This window comes from Pelophylax lessonae, assembly GCF_965119305.1.
Source record: "Pelophylax lessonae genome assembly, chromosome: 4".
In the NCBI taxonomy this organism is placed as follows: domain Eukaryota; kingdom Metazoa; phylum Chordata; class Amphibia; order Anura; family Ranidae; genus Pelophylax; species Pelophylax lessonae.
In genome coordinates, this window is record NC_138771.1 from 106267157 (window position 1) to 106283120 (window position 15964).

Genomic DNA, 15964 nt, shown 5'->3' on the forward strand with positions numbered 1-15964 from the left:
TTCTTCTTTGTAGGACCTCTTAAGCTCCATCAGTTTGGATGGGGAGAGTCGGTGCACAGCCATTTTCAAATCTCTCCAGAGATGTTCAATCCAGTTTAAGTCTAGGGTCCGGCTGGGCCACTCAAGGACATTCACAGAGTTGTCCCTTAGCCACTCCTTTGTTATCTTGGCTGTGTGCTTAGGTTTGTTGTCCTGTTGGAAGATGAACCTCTGCCCCAGTCTGAGGTCCAGAGTGCTCTGGAGCAGATTTTCATCAAGGATGACTCTGTTCATCTTTCCCTTGATCCTGAGTACTCTCCCAGTTCCTGCTCCTGAAAAACATTCCCACAGCATGATATTGCCACCGCCATGCTTCATTGTAGGGATGTATTGGCCAGGTGATGAGCGCTGCCTAGGTTTCCTCCAGACAGGACACTTGCCATTCAGGCCAAAGAGTTCAATCTTTGTTTTATCAGACCAGAGAATTTTGTTTTTCATGGTCTGAGAGTCCCTCAGGTGCCTTTTGGCAAACTCAAGGTGGGCTGTCATGTGCCTTTTACTGAGGAATGGCTGCTGTCTGGACACTCTACCATGCAGTTCTGATGGGTGGAGTTCTGCAGAGATGGTTGTTCTACTGGAAGGTTCTCCTCTCTCCACAGAGAAACGCTGGAGCTCTGTCAGAGTGACCATTAGGTTTCTTGGTCACCTCCCTGACTAAGACCCTTCTCCCCAGATCTCTCAGTTTGGAAGAGTCCTGGTGGTTCCCAACTTCTTCCAATAATGGATGATGGAGGCCACTTTGCTCATTAAGACCTTGAATGCTGCAGAAATGTTTCTGTACCCTTCCCCAGATCTGTGCCTCGATACAATCCTGTCTCGGATGTCTACAGACAATTCCTAGGACTTCATAGCTTGGTTTGTGCTCTGATATACACTGTTAACTGTGGGACCTTATATAGACAGGTGTGTGCCTTTCCCAATCATGTCCGATCAACTGAATTTACCACAGATGGACTCCAATAAAGTTGTAGGAACATCTCAAGGAAGATCAGTGGAAACAGGATGCACCTTAGCTCAGTTTTGAGTCATAGCAAAATACTTATGTACATGTGATTTTTTTGGTTATTTATTTTTGCAAAGATTTCAAACAAACTTCTTTCACGTTGTCATTATAGGGTATTGTTTGTAGAATTTTGAAGAAAATAATGAATTGAATCCATTTTGGAATAACGCTGTAACATAACAAAATGTGGAAAAAGTTAAGCGCTGTGAATACTTTCCGGATGCACTGTGCACAAGTGGGATTTTTACAGGTAAAATACATGCCTAAATTATGTTAAATGCACATATGATTTTATGGAGGGTTATTGATGAAACAAAGGGTCTGGCACCAGGGTCTCTCTGAGCATTTTTTTTATAATTTTCTCAGTTTTAATTGCCCAAGTTTGCAACAGATTTACTTTAAGGCTCCATTCACACCATAGCGTTCAGAATCACCGTGATTCTGGCAGCGATCCCTAATCGCAGAAAAATGTGGGATGCACTTACGATCCCTGTTACTTTTAACGGCACCCCAATCGTGGTGCAACTTTGTCGCAATGGTCACCCAATGAATCGGGGTAAAATCATGCAAACCGAATTGAGGGGTGCCTGTCACCCAAAAAAGTTTGGGAACTTCTTTTGGGCAACAGGTGTCCCACGATTTTGTTTTGCGCATTTTTACCTTGATTCATCGGAAGACAATAACGGCAGAATTGGGGTGCCATTAAAAGTAACCAGGATCGCGTTTTGCGGCGCTTTGGGATCGCGGACAGCATTGTGGCGATTCTGCCTGTGATCCGGAACGCCATGTTGTGAATAGAGCCTAAAGTAGATTAAGGTTTTTTTTGTTTTGCAGTCTACATTTATTAACTGCTTGCAGATATACTGTGGCAGGCTGGCTCGGCTGCACGAATCGACGCATGGGTATGTCGGTTCGCGGGAGCGGTGCTGGGGCGAGCGCGTACCCGCCCCCACTAAGCAGCGGGGATGCCGATCCACGGGGCCGGCGGCCACGATTGCCGCCGGGCACCCGCGATCGCTCCCCAATGAGAGAGAATGATGGTCAGCTGTTGTTAACACAGCAGACCGTTGTTCTCTATCAAATATTTACAGAGCGCCTGTGATCCTCCTATATGGGATCACAGGTCTCTGTGGTCATTTCACAAGTCCCTCCCCACACAGTTAGAAAACACTCCCCTAGGCTCACACTTAACCTTTTGATCACCCCTAGGTCAACCCCTTCCCTGCCAGTTTCATTATTACAGTAACAGTGCATATTTTTAGCACGGATTACTATAGTAATGTCACTGGTCCCCCCAAAAGTGTCAAAAATGTGAGTTAGGTGCCCGATCTGTCTGCCACAATATAGCCGCCATTACTAGTACAAAAAATAAACAAATAAAAATAACATAAATCTTATCCCTAGTTTGTAGACGTGATAACTTTTGCGCAAACCAATGAAAAAACACTTATTGCAATTTTTGTTACCAAAATTATGTAGCAGAATACAAATTGGCCTTAAAAGGATGAAAATTTTTGATTTTAAACTTTTTTTTTTTTTGGAAAATGTTATATAGCAGAAAGTGAAACATACTGTTTTTTTTTTTTTTTTTCAGAATTGACGCTCTTTTTTTGTTTATTGCACAAAAAATAAAAATTGCACAGTGATCAAATACCCCCAAAAGAAAGCTCTATTTGTGGGAAAAAAGGAAATCAATTTTAATTTGGTACAGCGTTGTACGACCGTGCAATTGTCCGTTAAAATAACGCAGTGCTGAATCGCAAAAAATGGCCTGGTCATTAAGGGGGCAAATCCTTCTGGTACAAAAGTGGTTAATTACATTATTTGCCTTATTTTACAATTGCATTTCTCTTCTAAATAAAAGAATGCACAGAGATATCAAAGGCCAGGCAACAGCAGTTTTACAATAAGATTTTTTTTTTTATTCTTACAGGGACTTAGGCTGTGCTTTTCACTTGAGACAGTAAATACAAAGCCAGCTATAGGAGTGCATTCTTTGCTTTCAGTCAGACAGGAACTCAGCTGTGTACCGTAAAAAGATTTACCTGACTCCAGGCTCCTGTAAACCACTCAACCTTGCCCTCGCATGGCCCGTTATCACAGGTCGTAGTTTCTGCTGGTTTGTTGTTTCCGCATCCTTCTAGCGGCAAACTGCTGATGTGGTTGGACATGCAGACTACTGACCGAGTCCTCACTCCTTCCCCACACTCTGCTGAGCACTGAAACGCAAAGAGGAAGCAATTATTTTGACCACCAGCATTTGTCTATGGGGAACAGTAAAGAACATGCTGCTAAGCAAGACAGAGAATGAGTAATGAAGGAATAAGAATTGACTGAAAGACTCATGCCAAGCTTTTAAAAGAAATGGTTACAATATACATAGCCCATTAAAGAAAGTTTGTAGTTTGAATGACACTCTTTATTGGCTAACATGGAAAATATGACAAAGAGAAATATATCATTTGAAGAAGAAAGAATGAAATAATAAAAACATATTGTACCAGACATGTCTTACCCTATCACTCCATTCTGTAAGGAACCAACTTTTGGCACATGGACCCATGTCACAGTTTTCAATGTCATTTGGCCGTAGCTTCATATTACATTCTTCATCGTCAACAACATCCCCAATGTTACTAACACATTTTACGTCACGTGTTTTCTGTCCCACTCCACAGGGCACAGAACACTGCCAACAATAAAATAAAAATGTAGTTATATATCGATTTGTATGTGCATAAACCATACTCCCAAAAGGAAGCCTTGGATGGTAAGCAGTCATTCAAACACACAACGCTTGTAGTTAAAAGATAAGCTTACCTTTGGGAACATGTTACATGTTCCACCCTTTTTTAGGGTGGAGCATGTACCATGTTCACATTCCTGCAGAGGCTGCCTCCTCTGCTACATCTAGTGACAGCAAGTGGGATTAAAGTGTTACTAAACCCACAACAGTAAAATCAGTCTATACATGCAGTAAAGCATGCTTGTTATACTCACTGTGGAAGGGGTTAATCCTCTGCATTGTGTAAAAAGGGTGTTTGATCCAGTCTTTTGTGATTCTCCCCTTCTTCCAAAGTGCCCAATCCATCTCCTGATAGAAGAGGGCCTTGGGGGTATTCTGCACATGCTTAGTTTGGTGTGTTTTGCTAGATCAGCACAGGGCCAATCAGCACTGTCCACACAGAGGGTCAGAGGTCCTGCAGCCTCATGGGACAGTCAGAGTGGAATGAAAATTTCTCCTACAAGCTTTAACCAGATACTGATATTAGTCACAAGACTGCTATATACTGCTGATGAGAAGAGGTATTTAGCAGTTTATATTTTTGGAAATATTTGAATTTCCATGTCCTGTGTACTGTGGGAGACCAGATATAGTGAATGCAGGGTCCTGAGTTTAGTAACACTTTAAGAGCGGGTTCACGCATGTGTGGCCGCGGATTCATGCCTGGGGTCTGGTGCGTTTCGGTTTACTGGTTCAGGGGCGAATCATGTCCGAATTTTTGCCCAAATTTGCATCTGAATCGAAGCCAAAGACACATAGGACCCTTTTTGAATGTGGACCATTGAGAGCCAGTCACACTCGCATGTCATGCAAATCCAATTTGCATAAGTGTGAACCCCGCTTAAATGTTTATTTGTAAAACAAAGATTGCACCTTGTGGGGGGGGGGGGGGACAGATAAAAACATTTAATGGTTAAAAGGAAAATGATATAAACTCAAAACCCTTATAGTTTCCATACAATGGATAATAATCAGACACAACACAGTCAAGCGTGTAGGCGGCTGAGTGTTTGAGAAATCTAACATTAACAGAAATACAACATAATCTTCTGATTTACTCCACGCTATTATTATTAATGACTTGAGTTGATGTCGAGCAATATCTATGTCAGAGGTTTAAAGATCCTCCATAACAATATATAGTGTGAATAAGACTAATGGCAGGTACTTTCTCTGTTTAACACATACACGTTACGCGTTTTCCCTTGGCAGATAAAAGACATATATTTGTAAAAGTTTGCTTAGCTTAATGTTACAGCCTAGGGAAATGTGTTTTTCTAGAGGTCTACAAATACAACACACATTAGAATGGAAACTACAAGTGGGTATGATACAAAAATATATATAAGAAGGATTGCAAGACATTTTACAATTCTTAGCCACAAGACTCTGCAATATGATCTACAACTGTTCATAGAACCATTACTGAATTTCCAAAATTAAAAATAACAGACATACTGGAATAATTTTGATACTGCGTTGTAAATTTCACTTTAAAAAAATAAATAAATAATTATGTGAAAACTATCAGTGGATGCAAACTGTTAACAGAGCCATACTAATCCCAATACATGTTGGCACTGTCATGTAGGCTGTGCCTGCTTTCTACTACAGTGGGTACAAAACATGTAGCATGGTCATTAGCAATTTTGATGCTGATTTACAAGCCTGCAGCCGAGAGCTGCTGACAGAAAACACAGGGCCCTGTACAACCTACCTGACAGGGCCCACTCTGAAAATATCAAGTGAAATGTTTGCTAAAATGCAACACGCGCGATGCTATGCTTTGCAGCCAAGGCAGAAATGATACCCCCGTCGAACAAGACCCATTAAAGTTTGTAGCAGCATGGAGGCAACATAAGTACCCCTGGCCCCCGCAGTGAGCAATCGGTACCAATCGCTCACTGTGTTCATTCAGAATGGTAAGGCCACCACCCCCACCCCGCTCACCATCTTGAAATAACCTGACTGTGTGCCTTCAGCAAATGCCAGTGGGAGAGGAGAGGAGGGAAAACTGTAGCACTGTGGGGGAAAATGGCACACAGGGGTCCCAGACAGCAGGGAAAAGGGGACACAGATACATAGTTACAGTACATAGTAGATGAGGTTGAATAAAGATGATAGTCCATCCAGCTCAACCTTCGTAGGTGTGTGTGGACGTAAATTATTTCCTATACCCCTGAATGTTTTGATCCTTGAGATGCATGTCCAAGAGTCTTTTAAAAGTAGCCATACTCCCGCAGTTACTACCATTTGTGGTAGAGAATTTCACAATCTTATTGCCCTTACTGTAGAAAACCCCCTGCGTAGCCTAAGGTTAAATCTCTTCTCCTCTAATCGCATTGTATGGCCTCGTGTCCTCAAGCATTCATTGCGACTGAACTGTTTTTTTCTATGTTGAGATCACTGTTGAGGTACTTGTAAATTGCTATCATGTCCTCTCTCAGGCGTCTCCTTTCCAGGGAGAATAAATCAAGCGCTTATAAACGCTCTTCATAATTAAGCTCCTCCAATCCCCTAATCCAGTGGTCCTCAACTCCGGTCCTCAGGGCCCACTAACAGGCCAGATTTTAAGTAATACCTTGGGGAGATGCAGACTAGAGTACTGCAATCACTGAGCAGCAAATGATATCACCTGGGATGTATTTCAGTTATCTTGCAAATCTGGCCTGTTAGTGGGCCCTGTAGGCCAGGGTTGAGGACCACTGCCCTAATCAGTTTAGTTGCCCTTCTCTGGACTTTCTCCAGCTCCAACACATCCCTCCTGAGGACTGGCGACCAGAACTGGACAGAATACTCCAGATGCGGTCGGACCAGAGTTTTATAAAGTGGTAGGATTATAGTTTTATCTCTGGAATACATCCCCTTCCTTATGCTTGCTAATATTCTGTCAGCTTTGGCAGCTGAAGCTTGACATTGCATGCTATATACTAGAACAGAAAAGAAAAGAAAGGAAAGGAAAGGAAAGGAAAGGAAAGGAAAGGAAAGGAAAGGAAAGGAAAGGAAAGGAAAGGAAAGGAAAGGAAAGGAAAGGAAAGGAAAGGAAAGGAAAGGAAAGGAAAGGAAAGAAAAGAAAAGAAAAAAAAAAAGAAAAGAAAAAAAAAAGAAAAGAAAAGAAAGGAAAAGAAAAGAAAAGAAAGGAAGAAAAGTAGAAGCTGGCAGCACTGCACAAGAGTCACAAGTCAATAAGACAGTACTGCTGGCCCTCCTGTTCGGCAGGTGCATGAGCCCCCCTTTTAAACTGATGAGGCTTGGGCCCAGAACAGGAGGGCTGACTGTACTGTTATATCAGCAGCTTCTAAAGCAGCACCTGGCAACACTTCACTATTCACTGATTTCTAGATAGGCAACACTGCGTTTGAAGCTAAATTCATTCTACTGTTGCTCCAGGCAATGACTGCTATTCATGCACATAGCTTAGCTTCACGTTTTTTCACCAGCACAGGTACACTTGAACCACTTTACTACTACCATAAATGTTAAAATGGCAGGTTGGTAGACTTGTATTTCTGGTGCACCATTTTAAAACAATACTGCTAGAAAAACACACTTGGACAGCCAGTGCCGTCCATGAATGCCAGTGGTCTGGGCTTTCGTCCATTTGTGACTAGGCTGAATGTTTGTAAACGCAGGAAGAAAAGAGGTAGAAGAGTAGATCTTGGTAGATCAAAGGTGAAGATAGGTGTTAGTTTTAAACCCAAAAGCAAACATTTATTATATTTCAGCTTTTCCAATTAGTAGATGTGATTACTGCATTCATTTTCTTTTTGAGGCTTTTTTTCTTTTATTTTCACCTGGTAATCTGGCCAGTAAGATTTTTGTTTGTCAACAGAACAAGCTGTAAAGCCAAAGTGGCAGTTATGGGTTGACACAAACAATTTATCATTGACAGGGGTGTTTACAATGATCAGCTGTTACCTGAAGATTGGCCTAAATTTGTTAGTGCATCTAAATCTGCTAGTACATTTGACACTACCCTCCCCCCAAATAACAATGTTGTTGTCCAAATGTGTCTATGTTGCTCATTCATCCAGAGCGCAGGCACCCTATTACAGGAAGTGCATTACTGGTCAGATTACCAAGTAAAAAAAACGAGGAAAAAGATAGAAAAAAAAAAAAAGTAATGCAGCTATGGCATTTAAGAACTAGTAAGCAGCAATACATTACATTTTTGGGTTTAATGCCACTTTAACCACTTGCTGACCACCCACCGCATATATATACTGTGGCAGGCTGGCTCGGCTGCAGGAATTGACGTACTGGTACGTTGGTCCGCAGGAGTGGTGTTGGGGGGGGGGGGGGGGGCGAGCGCACACCGCCGGCGGCGCGCTTCCACCCCCACTAGGCAGCGGGGATGCTGATTCATGGGATCGGCAGCCACAATTGCCGCCGAGAACCCGTGATCGCTCCCCGCTAAGAAAGAAGGACAGTCAGCTGTTGTAAACACAGCTGACCTTTCTTCTCTCTGAAATGATCACAGAGCGCCTGTGATCCTTCTATATAGGATCACAGGTCTCTATGATCATTTCACAAGTCCCTCCCCCACAGTGAGAAAACACTCCCCTAGGCTCACAATTAACCCTTTGATCACACCTAGGTTAACCCCTTCCCTGCCAGTGTCATTATTACATTAACATTACAGTACAGTGCATTTTTTTTTAGCACTGATTACTGTAGTAATGTCACTGGTCCCCCCAAAAGTGTCAAAAATGTCAGTTAGGGGTCCGATCTGTCAACCGCAATGTCGCAGTCCCGCTAAAAATTGCAGATCCCCGCCATTACTAGTAAAAAAATAAATAATTATAAAAATGACAAATATTTCCCCTAATTTGTATACGCGATACCTTTTGCGCAAACCAATCAAACACCCCCAAAAGAAAGCTCTATTTGTGGGAAAAAAAAGGTAATCAATTTTATTTTGGTACAGCATTGTACAGCCGCACAATTGTCAGTTAAAGTAACGCAGTGTTGAATCCCAAAAAATGGCCTGGTCATTAAGGGGGACAATCCTTCCGATCCAGAACTGGGTAAAGTGCTACTGACTGTCAGCGATGTTCGAGACTTTTTTTTTTTTTAAAGGTGAGGGGTTTAAATGTTAAATGCTGACCACCAATGATTGTTGGATTTATTTATTTAGAAGAGAAGGGGTTAGGTGCCACTAACCAGCAATCTGTTTTTTTTTTTTTTTTTTATGTTAGGCGAGTTTAAAGTGCCAATGACCACTAATGATGGTGGGATCATTTTTTAAGGCTGGGTTCACATATATGCAAATTGGATGCGATTTTAACTGTATCCATTTTGCATAACATGTGAATGTGAACAGCTTTCAATCCAGCCGGTTTACACATGTGCGGGGTGGCCACAGTGCAATTTTAAAAAATGTCCTGTGCATTTTTAGGTCCGGTTCAGGTACAATTTCAGGTAAAATTTGTACCTGAATCGCACCTGAACTGGTAAACAGAAATGCAATGGACTGCCGCATGGAAACCTCAGCCACATTTTTTGAACCCAACCTAAAGGTAAAAAATGAAAGGTAAAGTAAGCTGACCCAATTTTTTGTTCTTTTTCTAATATTCAGAAATAACTGTGGTTAATAAATACCACCTCTGTCTGTCTAAAAAAATTATATACCAGTTTTTTTGAGTACAGGGTTGTAGTAATTGTTAGTCACACTAGAACAACAATAATAAGTGAAAAACAGACTGGTAATGAAGGGTTATATACAGACTAGCACCCAAGTGGTTAAGTATAGAAACATAATCACACAATATAAGGAAAATGTAAAAGGAAAAAAGGAAGCTTTCAATGCTTGCCAGGGATTTTATACTAGGTTATTTTCTCTTTTGTGCACAGCAAGAGAAAACAGTTATTGTAAATGACAAGCAGCGAGGGACAACCCATAGTCATATCCATGTCATGTACAGAATACAAAATTGTGACTCTTCCGAACTGAGCAAATATCTACAGCGTAAAATAGTTCTGACATTTGGGAAGCACAATATATTGCAGTTAATAAAAGATTGACTATTTACAGTAAACACAAAGCCTTGAATGTCTGCTACAGGTTAAAAACAAAACTTTACCAAGAAAAAATGAATTCCGCAAGAAAAAATATTATGATTTTTTTTTTTTAAAGTCCAGCTTCAGAAAGGACAATAGTAGTAGAGATGGTAGTGTCAGTGACAGTGCCAACAACACTGAAATCCTTTCCCAAATCAACAAATACATAGAAGTCTTCAGGTATACCCTGGTACCCATGTCAGGGAAAGTATAGGAGAAATTCGTTCTGGAAATGCTGGGTAAAATACTTTAACCACTTTAATACAGGGCACTTCCCTCCCTTCCTGCCCAGGCCAATTTTCCCCTTTTAGCGCTGTTGCATTTTGAATGACAATTGCGCGGTCATGCAACACTGTACCTACACCAAATTTATGTCATTTTCCCCCCACAAATAGAGCTTTCTTTTGGTGGTATTTTATCACCTGTGGGTTTTTTCCTTTTTGCTAAACAAATAAAAAAAGACCGAAAAGTTTGAAAAAAAAAAAAAAAGTTTTTTTGTTTATGTTATACAATTTTGTAAATAAATAAGTTTTTTCCTGCACTGATGAGCACTGATGAGACTGCACTGACAGGCACTGATGAGGAGGCACTGATGGGGTGGCACTGATAGGCGGCACTGGTGGGCACTGATGGGTGGCACTGATCGGCACTGATGGGCGGCACTGATGGGCACTGATAGGCGGCACTGGTGGGCAATAATGGGCACTGGTGGGCGACACTAAAGGATGGCAATGATGGGCACTTGTGGGCAGCACTGATAGGGAGGACACTGGCGGGCAGCACTGATGGGGAGGGCAATGGGGGGCTCCCTGAGCCCTGATTGCCATCCCTGGTGGCCATAGTGGGCATCCCTGGGGTCATAGTGGGCATCCCTGGGGTCATAGTGGGCTTCCCTGGTGGATCTAGTGGCAACCCCCCCCGAGGGTCTGCACTGGTAATCAATGATCTGATTACCAGTGCCACCCCCCCCCCGTCAGGGGAGCCGCAGATCGGCGCTCCTTTACTTGTGCCTGTCAGGCACAAACTAAGGAAAGCCAATCAACGGCTGTTCCTGTTTACGATGTGACCAGCCGTGATCACATGGTAAAGAGCTACATCAGTAGTCTCTTTACCGAGATCGGAGATGCAGGGTGTCAGACTGACACCTCGCATCACCGATCGCCGCTCTGCGCGCCCCCGGGGGCGCCCAGAGCTGTGTTATCCTGCCGCCGTCATATGACGTCCGGTCAGGATAACACAACCACATTCCCGCCGTCATTTGCCTATAGGGCGGGCGGGAAGTGGTTAAAGTGGATCTTCACTGCATCTGAGCACCACAAACCAAAAACACTAGATCATTCATTTTTAATATTCAAAGCAAACTTCCCCATCCATCAATGTCTCCATCCTTTATTTTGGTGAGAAATCGCTTTGAAAAACACCCCCTAGCATTTCTGGCTGTGCCCATCTTGAGTAAGGGCAAATAATACATGTAGAATTTACTTACTTACTTTACCCTTAGCTCAAGTATACATGCAGGAGATTGTGCTTAGCTAAGCTTCTCCCTTCCTGAAGGCTCCTGGGATGTATGACATAATTTGCCTAGGCAGGAAAGCAGGAAGTAACTAAAGAAATTAAAAAAAAAACAAGCAAATATGATACACTTTCATATGTATTTACTAATGCTAGCAGCATGAGGATTAAAAATAATCAATATTGATTGGGAGAGTGAAGTTCCACTTTAAACTGTCTGGCAAATAGGGTCACAGATGGGAGTGTAAATAATACCCTAAAATAAACCCACTCTCATCAACATTGCAAGGAATTTCTGGGGAATGGGGGACTTTCCTATTTGGCATGGAGACCAGGCATGTAGTGAAGGGGGAAAGCTTATACCCTCACTACACCTTCTGATCTTAGACCATCTTTTACACTGCTTGGAGCTTCTAGGCTGCACTTTTAGCCCCAGGGCTCTGTCTTACAGTGGATTCTCTAATTGGGGATGTTTGAGACTCAATTCTATCTCTACAGACACAGACCAACTTTCCTACCCTGATATCACTATTTATCTCAGAACAAAACTTCCACAGTACTCAACCCTGTTTTTCAGCAAGAGAAGCCCAATTAAACATTATTGCTAAGATTTAAATAAAATAGAGGAGGCATATTACATAGGCATGCAGCTGCAAGTATTTTTTTCTTATTATAATCCTGACCATATTAAACAAAGAAAATTCATACAAAGAAAATGTATTCCCATGGCAAAATTCAGAAAGGTTTTCTATATGTAGCCAAGAGTTAGGCTACAACAGCATGGAGAAGGAGACATTCCTTTTTACTTACTTCTCTCCTGAGATGCAGATTTTGTATAGTACGGTTCTCCTTCTGCCAACAGGGGGATAACAACAGTCAAGTGAGCCCATAAACATTAATTCATTGCTCCCAGAATCCTGGTAGGTGTAGTCCACAATGGCTGCCATGTAAAGGAACAACTGACTTGCAGAACTACAGGGTCCAACAGACTCTGGGCAGCAGGAGGAGCCAGGAGGGGTAATTTTATTTAATCTCCCAGGAAAGGCCATCGTCTTCGCACCGCAGGAATTCATGTGAACACAGCCGAGGGGCACCCGTCTGTCAGCAGGAGGCCAAGCTAGCCAGACTCAAGGTCAAGTCCAGGAGCAGAGACACCAGAGATTTAGCAGCCCTGTCAGCACTGCTATCTTATACCGTTGCTGCCGAGAGACTGGAGCATTCATCTTACTCTTTCCACTTCAGATCACTGAGCAACCTAGTGGCCAGGACAATACAGAGGCAGCCCCTTCCACCTCAAAAGCCTGTCACCACCTCCTGGGAGTTGGTGAGAGGGCTACGAGACCACATTTACACTACTAGCAGAAACTGAGCTGCTGAGAGTAGGACATTTAGAGTACAAAAGCCATATTACACTTTCACCAAACCCGTACTACACATCTACCAACTCCATAGCACCCCCTAATTATCCTGAGCTGTGGTAATAACACATTGCTAGCACATCTGGACTGCATCCACAGCACCTCTTGCTAACATTGCCCAGCACCTTTCACTACTTTACTGCATGCAGGTAAAAATATCATCAAGTGCACCAACACTTCTTAAAGGGCCCCAACATTATCCAGCAGAAAAACAACATTAAGGACTGCCACCCTCATTAATCTTCCAGTACATCCTCCTCATCCTTTTTACCCCCTTTCTTGTTTTTTTTTTTAACAAGGGCTTTGTCTATCCAGTCAACTTAGGCCTAGCATAGCCATTAGTGCCCACTGGTGGTATAGTTCCTGCAGTTTGGTGGATCCAATTTCATTACTGCTTGCTACTGCATTTTAGGTGGCGTTGTTACTGTTTATGCTGATCTGGATGTAAGATGCCATCTTATACCTAATCTTAACTGAAATTACCATATGCTAGGTAATGTTATTGCCATTGTCAATATTTTTCAAGCTTGCTTTGTTATCAGTCGTTTTGGGTGATAATACATCAAGTTAACTTTTACTATTTGGTTTGGTGACTGTTTCCTTGATTTAGCACTACACTGGGGTACTAAGTATTACTTTCAGTGAGTTTCTGTGGTGTTGTATATTTGTACAATCAACCAGGTGTGTCAAAGGAGTTTGGGAGGGGCCCTTGAGAAAATCACGTGATTGTGACGCAACACGTCAGGTGGAGCTGGGTGATGTCACTTTCAGTCTAGGGCCTAGACTGGAAGTTCAGAATTTTCAGCTGCTATCTCCTTGGGACCCCTCGGTTTGGTCCCTAGGTTACACCTGCTGTTTTATACTGAATTGTAAGTGACTACTGTTTTATAATAAAGCCTTATTTAACAATGTCACACTATGGAGATTCCTATTTTATCTTTATGAGCTGCCTTCGACCAGTTATGGAGTGACCCCCTTCAGCCAACACTTGACCACTGAAAAAAAATATATTTAATCCCTCTAAGGTGAATGGCCATTGCACCCAATATTGGATATCTGTTATGGGGAAAAGGACACTTGCTATCACTGTTTTGGATCACAATTTTTTTCTTCAATGGTTTTATGCTGATCACTTTTCACTATTGCACTATGGAGTTTGGACACTTTTATATATGTTTTTTGGAGTTTCACTTATGATATTTATATATATTTTGGAACTCTGACATTTTTGATTGGATAATATGTTGAACATTTGTTGATGTTCTATCTGTTTGCACATGTTCATTTGCATCATATGTTTTGTATATAGATGGTATATGTGTTGAAGCACGTGAACTAATAACTTATTTATTTCAGCAATTTACCACTACCTCATTAGCATTTTTCATTATTGTAATATTGATATAGAAACAAGATTAAAAGAAGTGAGGTGATATCTCAAATCACTACTATGGGTAATGTGTTCAATAATTTCCAGATACTCTAAACATAGCACATTAGCTTTCTTTTCCCTGTTTTTATTTTTTATATCATTATACTCATTATTATCATAAAATACCCATTTGCGGACCACCCTATAGCAATTTTACTACTACAGAGAGGCTATGCTGCGCAGCGCAGCACATGATTACCTATATACGTGATCAGGCACTTCTGGGTATCGGCCTGAGTAAGTAAGGCATGGATTCTGTATCCTGCAAAGCAGGGACAAGGTTCTATGCCTTCCCCTAGTAAAAGCACCTCCCACACTACAGTAAAACACCAGCTTGGCACACAGTTAACCCCTTGATTGCCCCTGATGTTAACCCCTTCCCAGCCAGTGTCATTAGTAAAGTGGCAGTGCATATTTTTAGCACTGATCACTGTATTAATGTCACTGGTCACCAAAAAAGTGTTTATAGTGCCAATTAGTGTCCAATTAGTTCACCACAATATTGCTGTCCCGCTATAAGATCGCCGCCATTACTAGTAAAAAAAAATTCTATAAATATATTCCATAGTTTGTAGACGCTCTAACTTTTGCGCAAACCAATCAATATTCGCTTATTGGGATCTTTTTTTTACCAAAAATTATTATTATTATTATTATTTCAGGTACTTATATAGTGCTGTCAATTTATGCAGCACTTTACATATACATTGCACATTCACATCAGTCCCTGCCCTCAAAGAGCTTACAATCTAATGTCCCTAACTCACATACATACACAGTAGGGCCAATTTTTATACAGGATCCAATTAACCTACCAGCATGTCTTTGGAGTGTGGGAGGAAACCAGAGTGCCTGGAGGAAACCCACGCAGGCACAGGGAGAACATGCAAACTCCAGGCAGGTAGTGTCCTGGTTGGGATTTGAACCAGCGACCCTCTTGCTGCTAGGTGAAAGTGCTAACCACTACACCACTGTGCCGCCCAAAAATAAGTAGCAGAATACATATTGACCTAAACTGATGAAGAAATTATATTTTTTTATTGGATATGTTTTATAGCAGAAAGTAATAGCGCTATACTATAATATGTTTATAGCGCAAAAAAAAAAAAACACAGAGGTGATCAAATACCACCAAAAGAAAGCGCTATTTGTGGGAAAAAAAGGACAAAAATGTTATTTGGGTACAGTATCGCACAACCATGCAATTGTCAGTTAAAGTAACACAGTGCTGCATAGCAAAAAATGGCCTGGTCATGAAGGGGGTAAATCTTCCAGGGCTGAAGTGGTTAACTGTAGCACAATAATAACTCAAAACAATACCAAACCTAAAAGGAAGACTGTACTGAGAAAATATGGAGGCTGCCGTATCTAACCTCACCCTCTGAAAATATTCATTTTTTTTTTGCTGTCACGCTGATCCTATGTCTTTAGTATTTTCTAAGTCTGTGACTTGGATCAATTAAAATGAGCAGGGCCTGCAACTCATTTGCATGTCTCAAAGTACTGTAGCCAGGAGCAGCCAGGCAAGTAAAAATTTCAGAAGGAGTTCATTAATGATACTGTCTCGGCTTCTCTCAGAAAAGGCTTCCAATGAATCTGAATAGTTGTGATAATAGAACTTACATAAACTGATTAGATATCAACCTGCATATACAGTGCATCCGGAAAGTATTCACATCGCTTCACTTTTTCTATATTTTGGTATTTTACAGCCT

The 15964-nt window shown here is 41.6% G+C and overlaps 1 protein-coding gene across 2 annotated transcripts in view; it reads right to left on the minus strand.

Moving 5' to 3' along the window:
• Window positions 1–15964, minus strand: part of THSD4 (thrombospondin type 1 domain containing 4) — a 997759-nt gene that overhangs the window by 34898 nt on the left and 946897 nt on the right. For both annotated transcript variants that reach the window (XM_082253070.1, XM_082253071.1), the window contains 2 exons: window positions 3558–3731; window positions 3088–3261 (listed from right to left, as the gene is read on the minus strand). In XM_082253070.1, the coding sequence (XP_082109196.1) occupies window positions 3088–3261; window positions 3558–3731 (348 nt within the window). The remainder of the gene's footprint in view (window positions 1–3087; window positions 3262–3557; window positions 3732–15964) is intronic.